Source organism: Tubulanus polymorphus, chromosome 6 (assembly GCF_964204645.1).
Source record: "Tubulanus polymorphus chromosome 6, tnTubPoly1.2, whole genome shotgun sequence".
Taxonomy (NCBI): Eukaryota; Metazoa; Nemertea; class Palaeonemertea; order Tubulaniformes; family Tubulanidae; genus Tubulanus; species Tubulanus polymorphus.
The window spans coordinates 15,818,903-15,838,869 of NC_134030.1; the positions used below are offsets into that span (position 1 = coordinate 15,818,903).

Genomic DNA, 19,967 nt, shown 5'->3' on the forward strand with positions numbered 1-19,967 from the left:
AATAACTGCACTAGCAAGCCTTCAATTTGAATTGTGATTGGATTATCTGTCTGGTCGAGACTTGGTCTTTATGATTCTAAAGACACAATCATTCAAATCAGGGATATCAGGATCGTCCCAATTTGTCGATGAAAAAAAAAACTTCTGTTCTATGTCATGAAATACGTAGTGTCATTGCTTATTCTCTTGTCAATTGCTTATTCTCTTGTCAGGGGCTGAACAAGATTTTGTACCAGAAGTGAACAATAAATATTGAATTCAGTGAAAAAGAATTGGTCATGATGAATTTTATGATCAATTTCAAGCAAAGTCAACAATGACATTGTGTGGTCCATGAGGAGAGAGGATATTGCGAACTTCCAGTGTGATCTGAGTAACTTGTTTTGACCAAGTCTCTTAATTTGAATGTCCCAACTTGCTGTCTGTATCAGGAAATCAGTAGGCTGAGGTGGATCCAACTATCTGATCTCACAAAGCACTACTAAGGAGTTCAACAATTGTAAAATTTATTCAGATACTAAATGGTCATTTTACAACACTGTGTTAAAACATTAATTCACTTAATACATCTCACGAACGGTAGATATAGAAAGGATGTCCCCTGTCCGTTCAGAATGTTCTGTATTCAGTGACGGTCGCAGCAGAGCTCACCTCGCATTAGATTTCGATCCTTGTTAGTTTGTATTCCAAGTACAAAGTAAATTATCAGCAGATTTATCTGATACTTAAGCAATTAATGTCTTTCTGTCCATTGTAAAGGGCAATTTTGATATCGCTCGAAGCTAAGCAGATTCGAAGAGACGCCATCTTAACCAGGAAGTAACTTGCTACGTTACATGTTTGACCTTATTTGACATGCATCGAAAATGTAAAATGGAGGATGGGCACAACCGGTCTCTAATTGAAGATCGGAAACTGTATCAGTCACATGATACACAAATCCTAGCTCATAACGTGCATGAGAAGTGCCAGTTTTATGTCCTTGCCTGGGCCTTATATCATTACCGAATAATCATTGTTAATCAAAATTTTCATAAAAAAATGTTTCTGGGCCTACCTCAATGAGCATGAATTACTCTTTTTAGAAAGGCCGACCACCACAGCAATATACGAGTGCGAAGCGACGTCAGGTAGGAAAATAATTATCATTTTACAGGATTCCATCAATTTCTTCTTTCAGAAATAAATTCATACTCCTTTCAACAAACTTAAGAAAGTGCAACAAATTTCAGACTGACTGAGCAAGTAACAAAGCTACCTTGTGTCCGATAACAGAGAAAACTGGGAAAACAAACTGCGAATCGAACAACTAACATAGCTACGCTACCCGACCATGCAAAGAGCTGATTTCAACAAACAACAATGGCTGCAAGTTGGCCATCTTGATTCTGATCAGGTTTTTTTGCTTAAGATATATCTAGGATAGATACATGCATAGGTAATCCATCGGAGCGTCTGCAAAATTTCCCAAGATAACTGGATAACATCTGTGGATAGACGGACGGATGTGAAGGCTATAGCCTACTGGTAAACGGGGCTAAAAATAAGAAATAAGACGTATACTTACATTTAGTTGACCCCACTTAAAATGAACACTAGATTTCCCTCGCCGAGTTTCTGAGGCATCGATGACATCATCATGCATTAAACTGGCGACATGGATCATTTCAGCAATTTGTGCTATCTTCTTCTGATCAGATAATATCTCTCTGAAAAAGAAGATTAATTTGTGTTAATCCTGAATACAAGTTATCACCTGTTCATATGATCAGCCCCTGAATGCAACATCTGTATTATAAGAAAGTTAGATTGTTTTGGATTGTTTTGGTCAATCATCTCAGCACTGGGCTATGGAAATTGTTGTTTCTTGGTATGGATCGAGAAGATAAGGCTGACTCATAAACGTTTCCCACAAGATTTTGGGAACACCTTGATTGAATTCTTACACTTGCTTCTACATCTAGATGTGCACGTAGCCTACATACGTGTTCAGGAAGACATGTAGTTACGTTGCACGCGCACGACTACTAGCTGTATTGTTCTAGGAGCTACGGATGTTAATGGGGAACTGCAAAATCAGATAATTCTCAAGAACGAAGTACCCTTGCTGAGCTGCAAGCAGCTAGACCAATATCACACCCTCAGGTATGGGACACACTCATTGAGTCAGGGAAGTAGGGGTGGGTCCATGAGAGAGTAAGACATTTTTCAGCAGGCCTCTGGGAATAAGTGCCTGTGGGCCAAGGGGTTTACCATAGTCATATGAAACGGAAAGATGGGCTGATAGAATTAAGTTCAAAGTATATCAGAGTAGCAGAGAAAGGAAAGCCAACTTCAATCATGCATGAAGAGGCAGCATCATGTCTTTGCCACAGCCACAGCATGAATGTGGCCCTGTGGCCATCAATTTTCGGGAAACCGAAGTTTCATGACGAAATGCAAGCGCAATGCGAATGTTGAATTTGCACTCATACAAATCGGCACCATTGCATAAAATAAAATAAGTTTTTAAATGGGAAGGAACAGATACATTTCTAGGCTGCATTCAGCGCGTCAAAATATAGGAGCTAACTGTGAACTCCTTTCCCAATAACCCATCCTTGCATGGCATTTTCATCTTCCAATCGGCTCTGTGTCTCCTAGTAAGATATCATGTGTCGGAAATAAGGATTGGCCCCATTGTCTTTCCTAGAACCTGAGTACAATAATAGAATTTTCAATCAGCCTAAATGTATCCTTCATTGAAGTGAAGATTTAGTCCTGATTCATTACCAGCAGCTAAATTGATCAAATTATAGATTAACAAAGGACCGTGGGTCCAGTACGATCAACTGAGTACATTTTAGTTTTGAGCACAAAAATCAATTTGTTCGTGGATTTGCGATGACGTATTAACAGCTGATAAAGATGAAATCATCAAAGACTGTGTAGAAAGCATGTTCAACTTTGAAGATATTCATGGTAATGGGTTTTCCCTTTGAGTCACAAGTACATGGTAGAACAACTTACCCATCTGATTCAGTACTCTGATGAAGGTTTAGTGCTTTGGCTAATAACAAAATGATCATTGGACGAAATGCTTTTCCATTTCCATCAAAATGATAATGTGAAATCTCTTTCAATAAATCTACATTCGTTTTCAATTCCTGCAAAAGTTAAAAGGGCATATTTAGTGACAGGAGTGGACTAAAATGTGATCTGACTAAGAGACATGGGATAGCTTTCGGACAAGAGGATTGTAATATCTCAGACACATGTTTGAATTGAGTTTTGATCGCCATCAGATCATGAGAAAACACCTAGCCTAAACAACATTCTAGACATGATTATACTTTCATAGCCAATTATCTTGTAATTGCTGTGTACTTTAATTTAGCTTTGATAACTAAATGCCAGACTCGGTTCCTATATAAATGATATCATCCTTTGTAAGATATTGATTGTGAAATTTCACTGATTGTGTTTAAAAAAAAAGATGTAAGTACGTTAAATGAAAAAATCCCACACCTATACGATAGAATTTACTATTTTTAAACCACAATGTTTCGACTGTTGACTAACAGCCATCTTCATATGTAAATAGGTGTTACACAATTAACTGATATAATTCTTCATGTACCAAGAAGTGAAGAAATCATGGGACTCGAGCCAACATAAGTTGTAGCTCTGTCAATGAATTTTAAATAACGGAACTTAGGTTTGAGTACTGTTAACCCATTAGCACTCAAGCCGCCCGTATCTGCCCTGCCTATTATTCCTCAAGCCGCCCGCTTCCGCCCGACACTTTTTTGTATGCTGCACAAAAACGGTTATGGTGGGATTCAAACCCAAAAGCTTATGATGAACTAAGGACACAAAAAAGGACACTCATCAAATCTCACATCATATGAAAGCCTTGACTATTTATTACAAAATAACACCAACTTGTAATGCATGGAAATAAACAGGAAATGAGCTATTTGGTATTGTGATGAACTTAAATTTTCCCTTGAATTTTCTGAGGAGTAATTGACACTACATAGTGAAATTCCTAAGCGCTGATGGGTTAACTTTTGAGAAAAATATCAATTTCTTCAGGTATTTGTGAATATGCAGCAATGTTTAAAATCTTGGCACACAACACCATGACTGTATTAAGCAGGTCCAACTACCAGTGATGTCATCTTCGCAAAAAAAGGACGAGCACCAATTAGTAGAATGAGGCGAAATTCATTTTCACGAATTTCCATATGATAGTTTGCTATTTTATTGCAATTGAAAAAAATTTCTTGCCTCAAACCCTCCCCGGATGGCTTCACACCAGAGGAGCTCACTTCCTCTTTGTTAAGAAATTAGGAAAGGTGCCTGTTGAATGAGGGTCTTTAAACTTAAATTTGGGTCTTTCAAATTCTGCCACAGTTTATCAAACATACCTGTTTGATGTCAATACTTATCGTCAACATACCTGTTTGATGTCAATACATATCGTCTTTAATTCTTTTGAAACTAGTTGATATGGGTCGATAATAGAGCGCTCTCTATACAATGTTTGTATATTGCTGCCATCGTGGTGGGTGCTGACATGTCGGATAAATGATGCATGGTGATCAGCTTTTGATAAAAACTGTAACAAAAAGAAAACATAAAGGTTTGTCCAGAACGGCCATTATAAAATAGCCATCAGCATGCCATCAATGGTACAACTTCTCTAATAAGTAGGCCCCCATTTGTTAAAATCAGTTATTTTCCATCAAATTGTAAAGATGCAGTAAATTATCTGGTAAAAATTAGGACGTTATTGGCTCTGGTGGCCATACACAAGATGACCTTAAAACTCACCATAATCATAGAACATGTTATGAGCTATAACTTTCCATTGATTGTGGTTACAAAAAATGCTTAAGGTATCAATATAATGTGGAAAAACTTTGTTCCGCCTACAAATGAGTACTGATAACACTAAGATGGCTGCCAATTGTGTGATAATTGCCTGATAATACCTGTCTCAGGTATTTAAGATCCCTTTCTATAGAATAGCCATCACAAATTTCAGTGAAAAATGACAAACCGGTTGGAAGCTACAGGACTCAGAATTCGGGCCAAAATTGACATTCTTGGGCACAAAAAAGGTCACAGGATGGCCATCTTGAACCCGATCGGCCCAATTTTTCTTATGCTGATGGACCCTTCGGAATACAAAGAACATCCGAAAAAACAAGATAATTGATCAAAGTGTCTCTAAATTTCCCTCAAAGTCTTGAAAAATGTGTAGCTAGGGGTCCAGGGACACCATGCCCACTTGGGAAGTGGTTCCAAATGCTCAACAATATAACAATTTCAATATTCAACGCCCCCTGGTGACCATATACAGAATCCAATGTCCTTGAAACTCACCACAATCATAGAACATGTCAGCAGTTGCGATTTTGTAATTGATTGTGATAACAAAATATGCCTCGTTACCACTTTAATATGGAAATACTAAGTTATTCTACTATTCAACGCCCCCTGGTGACCATATTCAAAACCCAATGACCTTGAAACTCACCACAATCATAGAACATGTCACGAACTATAACTTTGTAATTGATCATGGTAACAAAATATGTCTAGGTACCAATATAATAAGGAAATACTAAGTTATTCTACTATTCAACGCCCCCTGGTGACCATATAGAATAACTAATGGCCTTAAAACTTGCCACGATCATAGATGATGTCATGAGCTACAACTTTGCAATTGATTGTGGTTACAAAATATGCATTGATACGAATATAATATAGAAATACTAAGATATTGCATTATTCAACGCCCCCTGGTGGCCATATACAAAAACCAATGACCTTGAAACTCACCACAATCATAGAACACGTTATGAGCTACAATTTTCTAAATGATTGTGGTAACAAAATACGCTTAGGTATCAATATAATGTGGAAAAACTTTTTCCCACTTACGAACGAGTACTGCTGACACCAAGATGGCCGCCAATTGCGTCATAATTGGCTGATGAAAAATACCTGTCTCAGGTATAAAACATCCCTTTCCAAAGAATACCCATCACAAATTGCAATGAGAAATGATAAACCAGTAGGAAGCTACAGGACTCAGAATTTGGGCCGAAATTAACATTTTTGGGCACTAAAAAGGTCATAGGACAGCCATCTTGAGTCCGATTGACCCAATTTTTGTTATGCTGATGGGCCCTGGGAAAATTCACATATATCCGAAAGATCAAGGTAATTGATCAAAGCGTCTTCAAAATTTCCCTCAAAAAGTTCAAAAATGTGTAAAAAGTGCTGATTTTGGTGAACAACAATGGCTGCCAGTCGGCCATCTTGAATCCGACAGGGCCAGTTTTTGGGCTGAAGATGTATCTAGGGTAGATACGTGTGTAACCCAAATATCAAGACATTACCTTGAAGCGTCTTCAAAACTTCCCAAAATAACTGGATTCCGTCTATGGACGGGAGGACGAACGACGGACGAAAAGTGAACGCAACATCCCGCTGGGACTAAAGTCCCAAGTGGGCTAAAAAGTGCCAATTTTGGCGAACAACAATGGCTTCCAGTCAGCCATCTTGAATCTGACAAGGCCAATTTATGGGCTGAAGATGTAGGCCTATCTAGGTATAACCCAGATATCAAGACATTATATCGAAACGTCTTTAAAACTTCCAAAAATAACCAGATAACGAACGAAAAGTGAACGCAATAGCCCGTTGGGACTAGTTCCAAGTGGGCTAAAGATGAACACCTATTATGCCTCGTTACCAATTTAATAGGCCCTATGGAAATACTTAGTTATTCTACTATTCAACGCCCCCCGGTGACCATATTCAAAACCCAATAACCTTTTAACTCACCACAATCATAGAACATATCATGAACTACAACTTTGCAATTGATCATGGTAACAAAATATACCTAGGTACCAATATAATAAGGAAATACTAGGTTATTCTACTATTCAATGCCCCCTGGTGACCATATGGAATAACTAATTTCCTTAAAACTCACCACAATCATAGACGACGTCATGAGCTACAACTTTGCAATTGATTGTGGTAACAAAATGTGTATTGGTACAAATAATTATAGAAATACTAAGATATTGTATTATTCAACACCCCCTGGTGGCCATATACAAAAACCAATGACCTTGAAACTCACCACAATTATAGAACACTTTATGAGCTACAAGTTTCTAATTGATTGTGGTAACAAAATACGCTTACGTATCAATATAATGTGGAAAAACTTTATCCAACCTACGAATGAGCCTACTGATGACACCAAGATGGCCGCCAATTGCGTCATAATTGGCTGATCAAAAATACCTGTCTCAGGTATAACACATCCCTTTTCAAAGAATACCCATCACAAATTGCAATGAGAAATGGCTAACCAGTAGGGAGCTACAGGACTCAGAATTCGGGCCAAAATTTACATTTTTGGGCACTAAAAAAGGTCATAGGACGGTCATCTTGAGTCCGATCGACCCAATTTTTGTTATGCTGATGGGCCCTGGGGGGATTCACATACATCTGAAAGATCAAGGTAGGCCTAATTGATCGAAGCGTCTTCAAAATTTCCCTCAAAAAGTTCAAAAATGTGTAAAAAGTGTTGATTTTGGCGAACAACAATGGCTGCCAGTCAGCCATCTTGATTCTGACAGGGCCAGTGTTTGGGCTGAAGATGTGTCTAGGGTAGATATATGTGTAACCTAAATATCAAGACATTACCTTGAAGCGTCTTCAAAACTTCCCAAAATGACTGGATTCCGTCAAAAGTGAACGCCCACTGGGACTAAAGTCCCAAGTGGGCTAAAAAGTAGGAATTAGAGGGCACTTGACCTTTAAAACACAGCATTTTGAAGCCGTCGGTACAAAGATACGTCAACGGCTATGTTCTAATAGGGCCTACATCGTCAGCAAAAGCCGTTGATTGCCGTGGTGAAATTCGAACCCTGTAATTACGCACATGCGCATACAAAATCTAGTAGATTTACTTTGAAAAAACGCGATTTCAGTGTGATTTTGAAGTCTCCGGAGACTGTAATAAATCAGCGATATTGTTAAGAATGATTTTTATTACCGCGAGTCGCTCGATTGTTGCGACTTGTGCAAGTGCCTAATTAAAAGTTGTCATCGAAATACACTCGTGAGATGTCTTATTTTTGTCTCATGGTCTCTCATAACAGAGCAAGGAATTTTTCAGTGGCGAGGCTTATTTCTGAAGGGAGTCTGGGGGCCCTCCCCTAGAAAAATTTTGAAAATTCAATCGCCGGAGGTGCGTTTTGGGGCCATTTCACGGTCTCATTCACAGAAGCATGAGAAGTCGTGAGCCAACCACCTAGTACAAAGAACAACGAGCTGCTACACGGTATTGTCAGTAACCTGTCTGAGGTTTAGTTTCACGATCGGATATTTTCACAAACCACAGTCAGGAATGGGAACGTCATTTTTCAATGAAATCTGACCAATTTGACTGACGAGTAATTTGCCTGGCATTTCATTGTCTCTTAAGATATCCGTCTAATTTTTGTTGTAATCGACGCACAACAGATTCGTAGTTTGTCTGATACCTATAACACCTCACCTGACGATCTTAATCCATGTGCAAATCGGCCGTAAAGTAAAGTAAATTTCCGTCGAGTCAACAGCTGCCATTTTGAAAATTACTGGAGGTATGCACGACTGAGGCCAGGACAACAGCACAAACTAACGAAGCGAAACGACGAAATTGAAAAAATTAAGAAATCAACACTTATTCACATTTTTCTTTATCCAGAATTTATCATTTCATTATTTATCATGGAAAGCACGAAGATTTGAAATACATGTTTGAAAACCATCAAAAATAAAAATTGTCGTTTCGTCTTGGAAGTTTCATATAATTTGTGGAAAAATTAATTAATTTCTCAAAATAATGTTGATAAATCACTCGAAACATACCTAAGATTGGATTATTTCGAAATGTACCTGTGTTAGTTCGTGAATTAAGCCATTAATTGTGGACTGAAGTGAATAGAAAGTATATTTTTGAAGTGTTACATTTTTCAACCGTGTTTTGGCCATTGTCATCCCTAACGTTGGTACAAGCCCATCTGATTATAAAAAGCTTACCACCAACGATTAGGTAACTAACTACTACGCGGTACGTACAGCGTGCTTTTGAAAACGTGTCTGTTAAGCAAAAAAGTGGGGCGGCTTTAGCCGCCCCAGTTCCGACGGCCCTGCATTAAAAAATCAATAGTTTCAACTTAGACATGTGTCTAATCAAAGGGGGGTGGGGGTTAAAACCAATTAGACAGTTATTATAATTGACGGGACTATCTAATAGTAATAGAAATTTTGAGATGCTCCCTTTTAGGCCTACAAGAAATAAGAGATCCGATTTTTCAACCTACATTTGTTGGGATTCTCCAAAGCAGGGGAGTACTGCTGTGTAAAGAAGATGTTTGCAGGTATGCTTTTAAGGCAACACGGCCACAAACACATCGAAACGGGTTGCCGACCAGTTTGAAGGACATGTCCAAGCCAATTCAATTTAAATTTGTTCGTATAATCCATGAGCACGGTCGATGTTAAATCTCATTCAAACGGAGGCGGTAATAATAATTTCCGACAGAAACCGCCGCCGCACTCTGTGTCGTTTTCGACCCGGTCCCAAGAGTGCCATCAAAATGGCTTGTTTGTGATCAAAAATACTGGTACACTTGACCGAAAGCCAGATTTTTTAACTTGACGGCTCGTTCATATAACAAAACAGTTCTTCCAAGAGAATTCGAACTAGCTCATTTCGTTTATTTCGACAAGTCTTGCAAAGTCCCAGAACGAGAAGCACCATTATGAGTTTTCCGGTTTGCTCGGCTACCCGTACTGGCGGGGTAGTCTAGAGAGGCCAATGAAAACTCCGGTTTGCTGAACCACCCCTCTTTGCGGGGATGCGGTATGATGTTTCATCTGACAGTTTCAAGTGGTTAATGGCTGTTTCGTGCTTACAACGATGCTTATTACTTCGTGGTACATGGTGGTTTAAAAAAAGATTTCATAATAACACGCTCACTGCGTGGGCTTCGTAGAGAGACCACTACCTGTGACCTTCCCAAATTTCAATTGTCCTGTCCGATTTGGTTTCATCCAATTGAGAGACTGCCTTTTCCACTTAGGGCATTTTTGGATCACGTGACAACAAATGGCTTTTGTGCCCCTTCGTCGGGTCCACATGTTTCATTTGAGCTATAGACCACAATGGTGACACCATGATGGTCATTAACTGACCAATTGATATATCCCCGAGTCTGAACACTTGACTTCGAATTTCGGAAATTTACCATAATGTTTGTTTTCAAACTACTAAGGAATCATCATTGCAAATTCATCACTGACCATCACTGACCACCACTGACCAATTGAAACTTCTTGAAAGAACGATATACCGGTACCGCATTTGATGTGAAACTAGAAAGGATTCGCCATTGAAAATTCATAAATTGACCATCACTGACCACCACTGACCAATTGAAACTTCTTGAAAGAACGATATACCGGTACCGCATTTGGTGTGAAACTAGAAAGGATTCGCCATTAAAATTCATAAATTGACCATCACTGACCACCACTGCCCAAGTGAAACTTCTCAAATATCGTGGTCGAATTCGAAAGTGCTTGTCGTCGTATTGCTATTTCTAGAAACCAGCAGAAAATTTTGCAACTGTTTTTGAATGGCGTTGACATGATGGAAATTTATTACCCATAAATTGGTTACACATCTGGATCACAGCACCTCACTTGCCGCAGTGCGTTATTTTCACTGCATAGTAATGCTTATACATAAACTTTTTTACTACTTGACGCGAATCATCTTAACAGTACTGCGTTTGAAAACTCAACGAATAGAAAATGTTTGCGGGAAGCGCCTACAAATAAGTTATAATAAGATTAATTAATCGATGCATGAAAAACAATTAAATCACAAGGTGACTAACACCCGTCTTTCAACCAATCTGCGCGATACCAATTAATTAAATCATTAAACGCATTGGGTTCCTAATATTTGAAATCATGTGATACAATAGTTGTTCTTTAGACTTGGTCACTTTCATTTCAGACAACCGCGTACTAGACCAGTGGTCACCGAGGCATTAACCATTCCTTCAAGTTTTGAAAATTCGATGGTAACGCGGATTCTTCGCCTCTAAAAACTGTTTCGTTAATAGTTTTCTTTATATGAAAAGTGTTCATAGGAATTGAAATTTGGAGTGGTATCAGTCACAGCTGTAACCCTTTTTCATTGTCAGTTCTTTTTTGGAATTCGAGTAGATTAGTGAAAATATCAATGATGAAGTTCACTTAATATATCAAGTACCGTTTTTACTGTCGCATGCGAGTCGAAACAAAAATATCTATCCAACTGCATATCTTCGGGTATAAACTGTGATATCCTTCAGTATGTTATGAATATCTTTAAAAATTTGTGTTCTAGTATAATACCCGAAGGTTTAACTATCGGACACATAAAAGATTCGCCATAATCAAAGTTTTTAAGAAAATCTTTCTTCGAGAAAGAACGATCTTTAAAAGAAGGATTGGCATCAAACTAATCCATAATGGACTGTTGTGAATTTATTGAATAATCCACCTGAGAAATTTCGGTACTCGAAAAACGCCTACTCATATAAATCAAAAATGCATGAATAACTTGACGTTATTTGCGGGTCTCATGAAACACTTTCGTGCGCTCTTTTTAAATCTAAAATAGCATAAATACATGCGTGTTTCGTTATAAACAAGGTTAAATTCCAAACGCACATGAAATATGGAGCCTGTATCACACGATATACACATCTTGAATTTCCTCTAACTACCTAGGCCTTTTCCAATTGGGAATGGTTCAGTTTTTTAACGGCCGACATTCAGAGGCACCTAAAAAACCGGTTGTATAGCACTTAAAATTTTCAGTGGAGGGCACATCTCACATCGACTCGGCTCGCGGTCGGTGGTTTAATGGGAACACATCTGGTTGTTACTAGTTTAATAGTTGACGAATTCAGAAAACTTTTTTCAAATGTCTTTGAACTTTTTAAACATAGTATTCTTCTTAATTACATTTCGCTGATTCCATAGATATTTTTTCATGAAAATTGCTCCAGTTATAACGGATTTAAACATACATGTAAAATGATTATTTTCAAAATATTCAATTTTCTCCGATTTTGAAGAAATTCTGACACAATATCATCTCCAACCGACACATGATTTTACTTCGGCGCCTTTGAAGGGAGTGTCACTTGTTGTTGAGTTCATATTTAGTCAAACAAGAAGATATGCCTGATTCCTTTTTAGAACTTAGATTTCGACGGATATCATCAAATTACTAGAAAGGGACAGCAGCTTTCGGTCATCCGCAAAAAATACCTAAAATGCTCTCCTAGGTTTATGGAAAAACATGTCACGAAACATACGGAAAATCCTTTGTTTGGTAGACTGAAATTATTGAACTCTTAAATAGCAACATTCAGAGAAACAAAAACATAAGAATATATTCTCGCCCACCCTTTAAAAAAACAACGTGATTTCAATTGAAGATGACACGTAGCCTCATATCAAATGATATGAACGCAACAGAGCCTATTCATTCTCTTTACGAGGATGGGTCTCGACATTCATAGGATACGATACGAGATTCGTGGGTACGAATGATGAATTCAACTGATAAAGCGCCAATTTCACTGATTCTTGCACATAAAGGTGTTTTAGAGTAATCTAGTTAACAGGTGTGTTTTAGGAGTATTTTGAATTTAAATTCAAATCGGGATTCATGACGAACATTGAGCATTCTAGGGCTGGAGAAAGAAACGTGTGGGATCGTCCGCCAATGGTATCGCCAAAGAAATAATAAGGAGCCAGTCCGTGGTGGCTATTGAAAGCGACGACCGCATGTGAATGCATTGATTGAATGACATCTCAAAAGTCAGATTATATAAAATTGAACATGATATATGGATAGGTTATTCCATATATACTGGTAAAAATGATGCCCAATATGTGATATAAATGTTCAATTAAAAAGTAGAAACCGAATCCATAATTCAGTCTGGTATTGTTATAACATCAAACACTCAAATTTAATCCTTTGTTAGATTGGTAGCCAGTGTAGATGAGCAAGAATAGTGGTCCCTAATTTTAATGTGGACTGTTCAACAAGTTGGAGGTTGTGTAGAGATGAATGAGTTTAAAATGGAGTGGAATTTAGATAATACTGTTTGAATGTCTATTACTCAATCTTTTTTATTGATCATAAAAAATTGTGGTAAAATATTTGACTCTAGGGTTTTAGATTGTATCTCTCCACGCCAGAGGTAATCACGGATATTGGACTACACAAAATTCCTTGTGTACAGCTCAACTTTTAAATCCCTGGAAAAGCTCGCCACGGATATAACTCAGTAATAATTAATTTTCCCACAAATTCTCCCCTTCGAAAAAACTAAACAACCAATGTACGCTTGCTCTAAGTTTGCCAATGCACTATTGTTACCTTTTCTAGCTATTTGCACTAGCTGTTTGTCGCAAATAAAGGATAAAGGATATAGCTCTGGGACCCGTTTCTCAAAAGATAGTTTAGATTAACCATCATCCAATATGATACATGACTAATTACACTGAAAAAGATCAACTATGTACACATTTCAAATTTCAAACGATGTTTTATAATTAGAAAATTACGACACAACGTTCGATCTCTCACTAGAGATAATCTTTTTGAATTTGTACACTGAGTTTTCGTATCGTATTATCGTATTTTCAATTCTCTGCTTTTGAGTCAACAAGTACAAAGTTATTTTAGCAATGAAAATTTAATTGTCATTATAAATGTTAACTATCCGCTGGTAAACTTACTAACTTTTGGCAACTGACCTTAGATCGTGGAATGGTCTCAGGTGGCCTGCTGATCCACTCTTTATTTATACTACTAAAGAAATATACAGTATAAGACGTAAAAAGTATATGAACATATTATTTATCTTTATATCGCGATAATTCGTGTACGTATGATTGAAAAACGATATTCTATCGAATATCATGGTACTTATGATTATTGTGTATAGAATCAATAATTAGCAACCCTCCACGGATACGAAGCAGCCTAAGTTTACATCCTACCAAAATTATCCTCGAAACTCTCAGCATTATTTCAAGGGTCGGTCTTAGAAAATATATGAAGGACGTGCTCACAAATTAACGAGGCCAAAATTTCAAATTTTTACAAGTAAAGATAATATACTTCATGCTTTTGTTGCAGAAAAAAATACATGTCCACAAAATGCAAATTGTGTTTTCAAAGTAAACGATTGAGTGTGGAATTGTTTCAAATTCAATGTTTTCCCATTAACACTCTGGTATTTTTCAATAAGATAAGTCAAACTATTGTTGTGATGGCCAGTTGAATACTTCATCATTATATTGAAAGATATGTTAGACTTAATGCATCTTTTCTTAGGCCTTACAGCTTTCTCTATTGGTTAGCGTTGTGATCACTCAAAATTAACCATAAGTTTGAATTCTCACTGATCTACTACATCTCTATAACAAAAATATATTTCATTTCAGGCAATTAGCTTTGATCTGTGGTCAGGGGACAGCGGCTACGAAACATTTAAAACTACTACATTATCATTCCATCTATACATGTATATATAATATGATATGATATCTTCTTTGTTCAGTTTAAAAGTCTTGATCGTAAAAGTTTGACAAGTACTAACGAAGGATTCACTAAACATATAAATTACTTATGGGGGTTCTGGTTAGCACTGGTAACTGGTCTGTACTGGTCAAGCATTGGTCAGTTAAACAATTTTTAGATTAATGCCCACATCATATCTAGTTATTTGACACCAAACAACTTAATTGTTTGCAAACAAATAATTTACTATATGGTCAGTACTGGTCATGCATTGGTCAGTTAAAAGACCATGGTCCACGCCACATTTGATACCAAACATGATTGGATTGTGTCGTTTCGAAAATTTATCTGTTGGGCAATTTGTGGTCAGCCCTGGTTCGTTAGGTTCTTATTTTGCGGGCATTTTATCTCGAACCACCGAAAGACCGAATCACTAATTAATTCACCAGATCGTTAATTGCTGAAAATGAAGATTAGTGTTTTTTCTCGGGTAGATGTTGATGTAGAAGTCCTCTAAGTTGATTGTTCCGCGTGTTGACTAGATAGAAAGGAAGCACATTTCGAAACGCAAATTTTCCAGATGAGAGTATGGTCCTTGGGTATCCGAAGTGTAGTTTATGACATCGACGGTGCAGCTCCGATGAGGATGGGTTTCTCCGTCAAGGGGAGCGCAATCGGTACTTCACATCTGGTGCTGAGTTTTCCTAAAAGGAAAAGTTTTTACACGGGAGCAGTTTTGTGTTTCTAATATACAGTGCATAGGTAGGTCTGTGGATGCGTCGCAATCAAACGGACAGTGCTATGCACATTGATGGACCGTGAAGATTAGTGTTTAACTAATAGTCCTTGTCTGAACAAAATGTCTCTGGTATGGGTCCTATGGAATCATGTCCTTAACTGTACACCGTACTGTATCTTTGTACTGTATCTTTGTACTGTATCTTTTTATGTTCACTACTACCGTAATTGACTATGATGTTTTCAAGTGGTCTTAAGTACCGCTAATAGCCGAAAGTCGTTGATTTATGTGAAATTTACATACAGCGCCACCCGTTGATAGTAAAACTAACCCGAGCAATACGGGTGTTAAATAGATACGCTAGCAAACCGGCATTCTCATAATGGCCGACTGCCGGGTAATCAAAAAAAATCTGATTGAATCCCCGACAAAACATCAAAAATCGTTGGAGAACTCGCTACGAAATATATGAATATGTCTCTCATTTCTTTTATATAACAATAAATATTAATGAATATGTCTCATTATGAGCTTATTCATTTTATATAATATGTCAAAGTCGAAACTTGGTGAAGCGCACAGCCAGTCTTAAGTTTTAATGAAAAAATAGAGGCGAGTGCCCTTCCCAACTCATATAGAATTCTACATTGTAAGAAAACATAGGTTTTGCGGGGGCACCTGTGTTCGGCGTGGTCCGTGGCCAAAGAAAATCACCCAAAATATCGAAGATCTATTCAAGCGAAGATTCGCCGTGATCAAATACATGTGTAGAAAAGGAATTCATTTTTGCGAAAAAAACATGCTTTGGGAGTGTTGATTACAAATTGAAAGCCTTGTTTGTTTTATCTTTCATACGACAATAAATATTATAGCAATCTGATATGTTTTACGAACGGCTTTAATAGTTTTATATGTTTTACACAAGAAATGTGTTCCCAAGTTCTACATTGTAAAAAATGTAGGTTTTGCTGAAGGAAAACACCCAGTGGCGTGACCAAAGAAAATCACCCAAAATATGATAGATCTTCCAGCGAATTAAGGGACCCGTGATTAAAAAAGAAAAGAAAATCATTTTCTGCGAAAAACAACGCGGTTCCTGAACTTCGCTGAAACACTGAAACGCTGAAACGCTGAAAATAAAACGCTGAAATTTCAGGGAATTCCCGAAAAACACTGAAAATTCTGGGAATTCCCGAAAAACGCTGAATCATGCTAGGAACCGACAATAGGCCTACACGTTTTGAATTTTTTTCCGGGCCGGGACCGCTGCCGAGTCCTGAACATTTGTCTCTACCTAATTTTTGGTTGTAGAGACATGCATAAACAGTATGTGTGGAGCATGAAAACCTATCAAAACTTTATCACAACCGTACAAGCCAACGTTATTTTCGGTGTCATTGAAATTCGTTAATAAAGGTTCAACTGTCATTGTACTTAGCATAGCTTCGATTGGGTTTCATATTTCTACATTTTCTACAAGGAGGAGCATTAAAGGGTCGTCCCCGGGTAGAGGTCAAAACTTGGTTTACTTTCTCAACTTGCTGAGACTACCATCTGCATTCATGCCTCGATTTGTCAGGCCTATAAGAGTCGAACAACATTTTCCCATACACAGACTTGGCTTTAGTGTAGATGAAGGCTAGGCACTGCACATTGTGGATAAAGTGGAACTCCAAACTCTCAAAATTAAACGTCAACAAGAAAGATCCAATAATTGAACGTTTATCTTAACTATATTAATTAACAGCTTGAAATATGCATTATACATTCCGCAAGAGTACACAAAAGAAATCAGTTAGGTAACTACATTTTATCCGAATCAAGCGTTAAAGCCACAGATTCGCTTAGCTTGGGCTTGAATTCTGGTTCCATTGCTTCGTATTCTATTGAAATCCCCTTGGTTACCTCGGAAAATCGCTTAGCTTTTAAAGACTACGAATTTGGTCCCAGGAAAACAAGTAAAGTGGGGTCTACTGTACATCAGCTGTTGACTTATTTTTCTCTGGTTGAATCAAGTTATTACTGAAATAGCGTTCGTTTTATTTTATGTTTTAAAATTGTGTCGTTTAGCTATCCTGCTACAAATTTCACAGTTGAAGTTCACTGGTGGCATCTGATTGCGCGAAATATAATCACTGCTATAAAAAGTTTTTTCGCGGTATCTGTATGTCCATCTAAGCAACTTGGTCTATGATTCCTCCAGATAGTCTAAAAATAAGAATTGATACATTTTTCTAACAGATGGTTTGTCATTTCTATAAAAAAAACCTAATGATTTTCTCACCACAGCAAATAAATTATTCGCAATTGTTAAATCCCTTCCATGCGCACGATGAATTAAAAAGAAATTAAGTAAGATCCCTTTTGTCAAAAAGCCGCATCATCATTATAGCTAGCTATCAAATTTAACTTACCTCCGGTCTCCTACAGAGAATATCACAGTCGTCCATAATCATGCGTGACATGTTGACAAAAGAGAAGTGGCAATCATAATCATATTTTATATACATTTGAAATGTTTAAATAAGATTTTTTTCGTGTCTTGTAGAAGTCAACCACATTCTTGGAATATTCAGCATAGTGTTTAAAAGTGGCTTGTACGGTTGTGAATGGGTTTTCATAGGTTTTCATACTCCTCACATACTGTTTTATGCATATAAATGAAGAAATCCCACACTTCGAATTCTAAAATTATACGATCAAATTTATTATAATGAAAGCACAACGTTTCGGCTGTTGACTAACAGCCATCATCAGGTGGAATGACCAGAAAAACAAGTAACAAAGCATATAAACTCACAGGATCTAAAATAGAAGCAGTGTGTCAAAACAAAAGATAAACAGACCAAGCAATAAAACATCAAGGGGTACCGTAGAAACCACAGCAATTCTAAACAGTTCAGAGTAAAAACAAATTGTGTAACTAAGTGAAGTGGATTGAAGAGGGTGGCGATAACAGAGTGACACATAGTGACATTAACCCAAATCTAATAAAGAATTGATGTGTCTGGATAATAATTGGTTATGTGGAGAAAAACCAGTATTTAAATTAGTAGATAAATTGGATTTCGAAAGTTTACATATTAGGGCTGATTCCACTATGTGTCTCTTATGAATATCTTTACAAGGATAAATAAGTTTCGAATTCTGAAAGTCAAATTGGTGATTGGTTGTAAAGACATGATTTGCTATTCCACTCTCAGGCTTTTGGTTTCGGATATCTATTTTGTGTTCTCTAATACGCTGACTGCATGTTTTATGCATGTCTCTATAACTAAATTAGGTAGAGACTAAAGCACGGTTCAGGACTCGGCAGCGGCCCCGCTCCGGAAAAAAGTTAAAAACGTGTATTGTCGGTTCCTAGCACTATTTCAGCGTTTTTCGGGAATTCCCAGAAATTTCAGTGTTTTTCGGGAATTCCCTGAAATTTCAGCGTTCTTTTTTCAGCGTTTCAGTAATTCAGCTTTTTCAGCGAAGTTCAGGAACCGAAAACAACGTGGGAGTTTGGGAATGTTGATTACATATTGAGAGCCTCATTATGAGTTTTCCGGTTTGCTCGGCTACCCGTACTGGCGGGGTAGTCTAGAGAGACCAATGAAAACTCCGGTTTGCTGAACTACCCCTCTTTGCGGGGATGCGGTATGATGTTTGATGTATGCACAGTTTCAAGTGGTTAATGGCTGTTTCAAGTGCTTACAACGATGCTTATACTTCATGTGGTACATGGTGGTTTAAAAAAAGGTTTCATAATAATACGCTCACCGCTTGGGCTTCGTTGGAAGACTGCCTGTGGCCTTCCCAAATTTTAATTGTCCTGTCCGATTTGGTTTCGTTCAATTGAGAGACCATTATGAGAATGCCGGGTTTGCTAGCTTATCTATTAAACACCCGTATTGCTCGGGTTAGCTTTACTATCAACGGGTGGCGCTATATGTAAATTTCACATAAATCAACGACTTTCGGCTATTAGCGGTACTTAAGACCATTTGCAAACATCATAGTCAATTACGGTAGTAGTGAACATAAAAAGATACAGTACAAAGATACAGTACGGTGTACAGTTATGGACATAATTCCATAGGACCCATACCAGAGACATTTTGTTCAAAAAAGGACTACTAGTTAAACACTAACCTTCATTTTCAGCAATTAACGATCTGGTGAATTAATTAGTGATTCGGTCTTTCGGTGGTTCGAGATAAAATGCCCGCAAAATAAGAACCTAAGGAACCAGGGCTGACCACAAATTGCCCAACAGAAAATTTTCGAAACGACACAATCCAATCATGTTTGGTATCAAATGTGGCGTGGACCATGGTCTTTTAACTGACCAATGCATGACCAGTACTGACCATATAGTAAATTATTTGTTTGCAAACAATTAAGTTGTTTGGTGTCAAATAACTAGATATGATGTGGGTAGCGAGCTAACTTTGAAATTCCGCTAAAATGCATAAGATTTTTACGTAGGGTTTTGAACGAACAACGTTTCCATTTGTAATTGTAACGTGCGCATTTGAGCCTGTAATTTGAGCGTGCACATTTCACACGCGT

General features: G+C 37.6%; 1 protein-coding gene across 2 annotated transcripts in view; it reads right to left on the reverse strand.

The window, feature by feature from the left end:
• The window catches only part of LOC141906868 (all trans-polyprenyl-diphosphate synthase PDSS1-like), a 52,792-nt gene extending 43,157 nt beyond the window's left edge, over positions 1 to 9,635 (reverse strand). Inside the window, exons 1-4 of one of the 2 annotated variants that reach the window (XM_074796313.1) lie at positions 9,393 to 9,635; positions 4,445 to 4,603; positions 3,010 to 3,146; positions 1,568 to 1,709 (exon numbers count right to left, since the gene is read on the reverse strand). In XM_074796313.1, coding sequence (XP_074652414.1) covers positions 1,568 to 1,709; positions 3,010 to 3,146; positions 4,445 to 4,603; positions 9,393 to 9,515 — 561 coding nt within the window. In that variant the 5' untranslated portion in view covers positions 9,516 to 9,635. Of the gene's footprint in view, positions 1 to 1,567; positions 1,710 to 3,009; positions 3,147 to 4,412; positions 4,422 to 4,444; positions 4,604 to 9,392 lie in introns of those variants that run through there. The other variant, XM_074796315.1, reaches the window with a different exon arrangement.
• Positions 9,636 to 19,967: the final 10,332 nt, after the last annotated feature.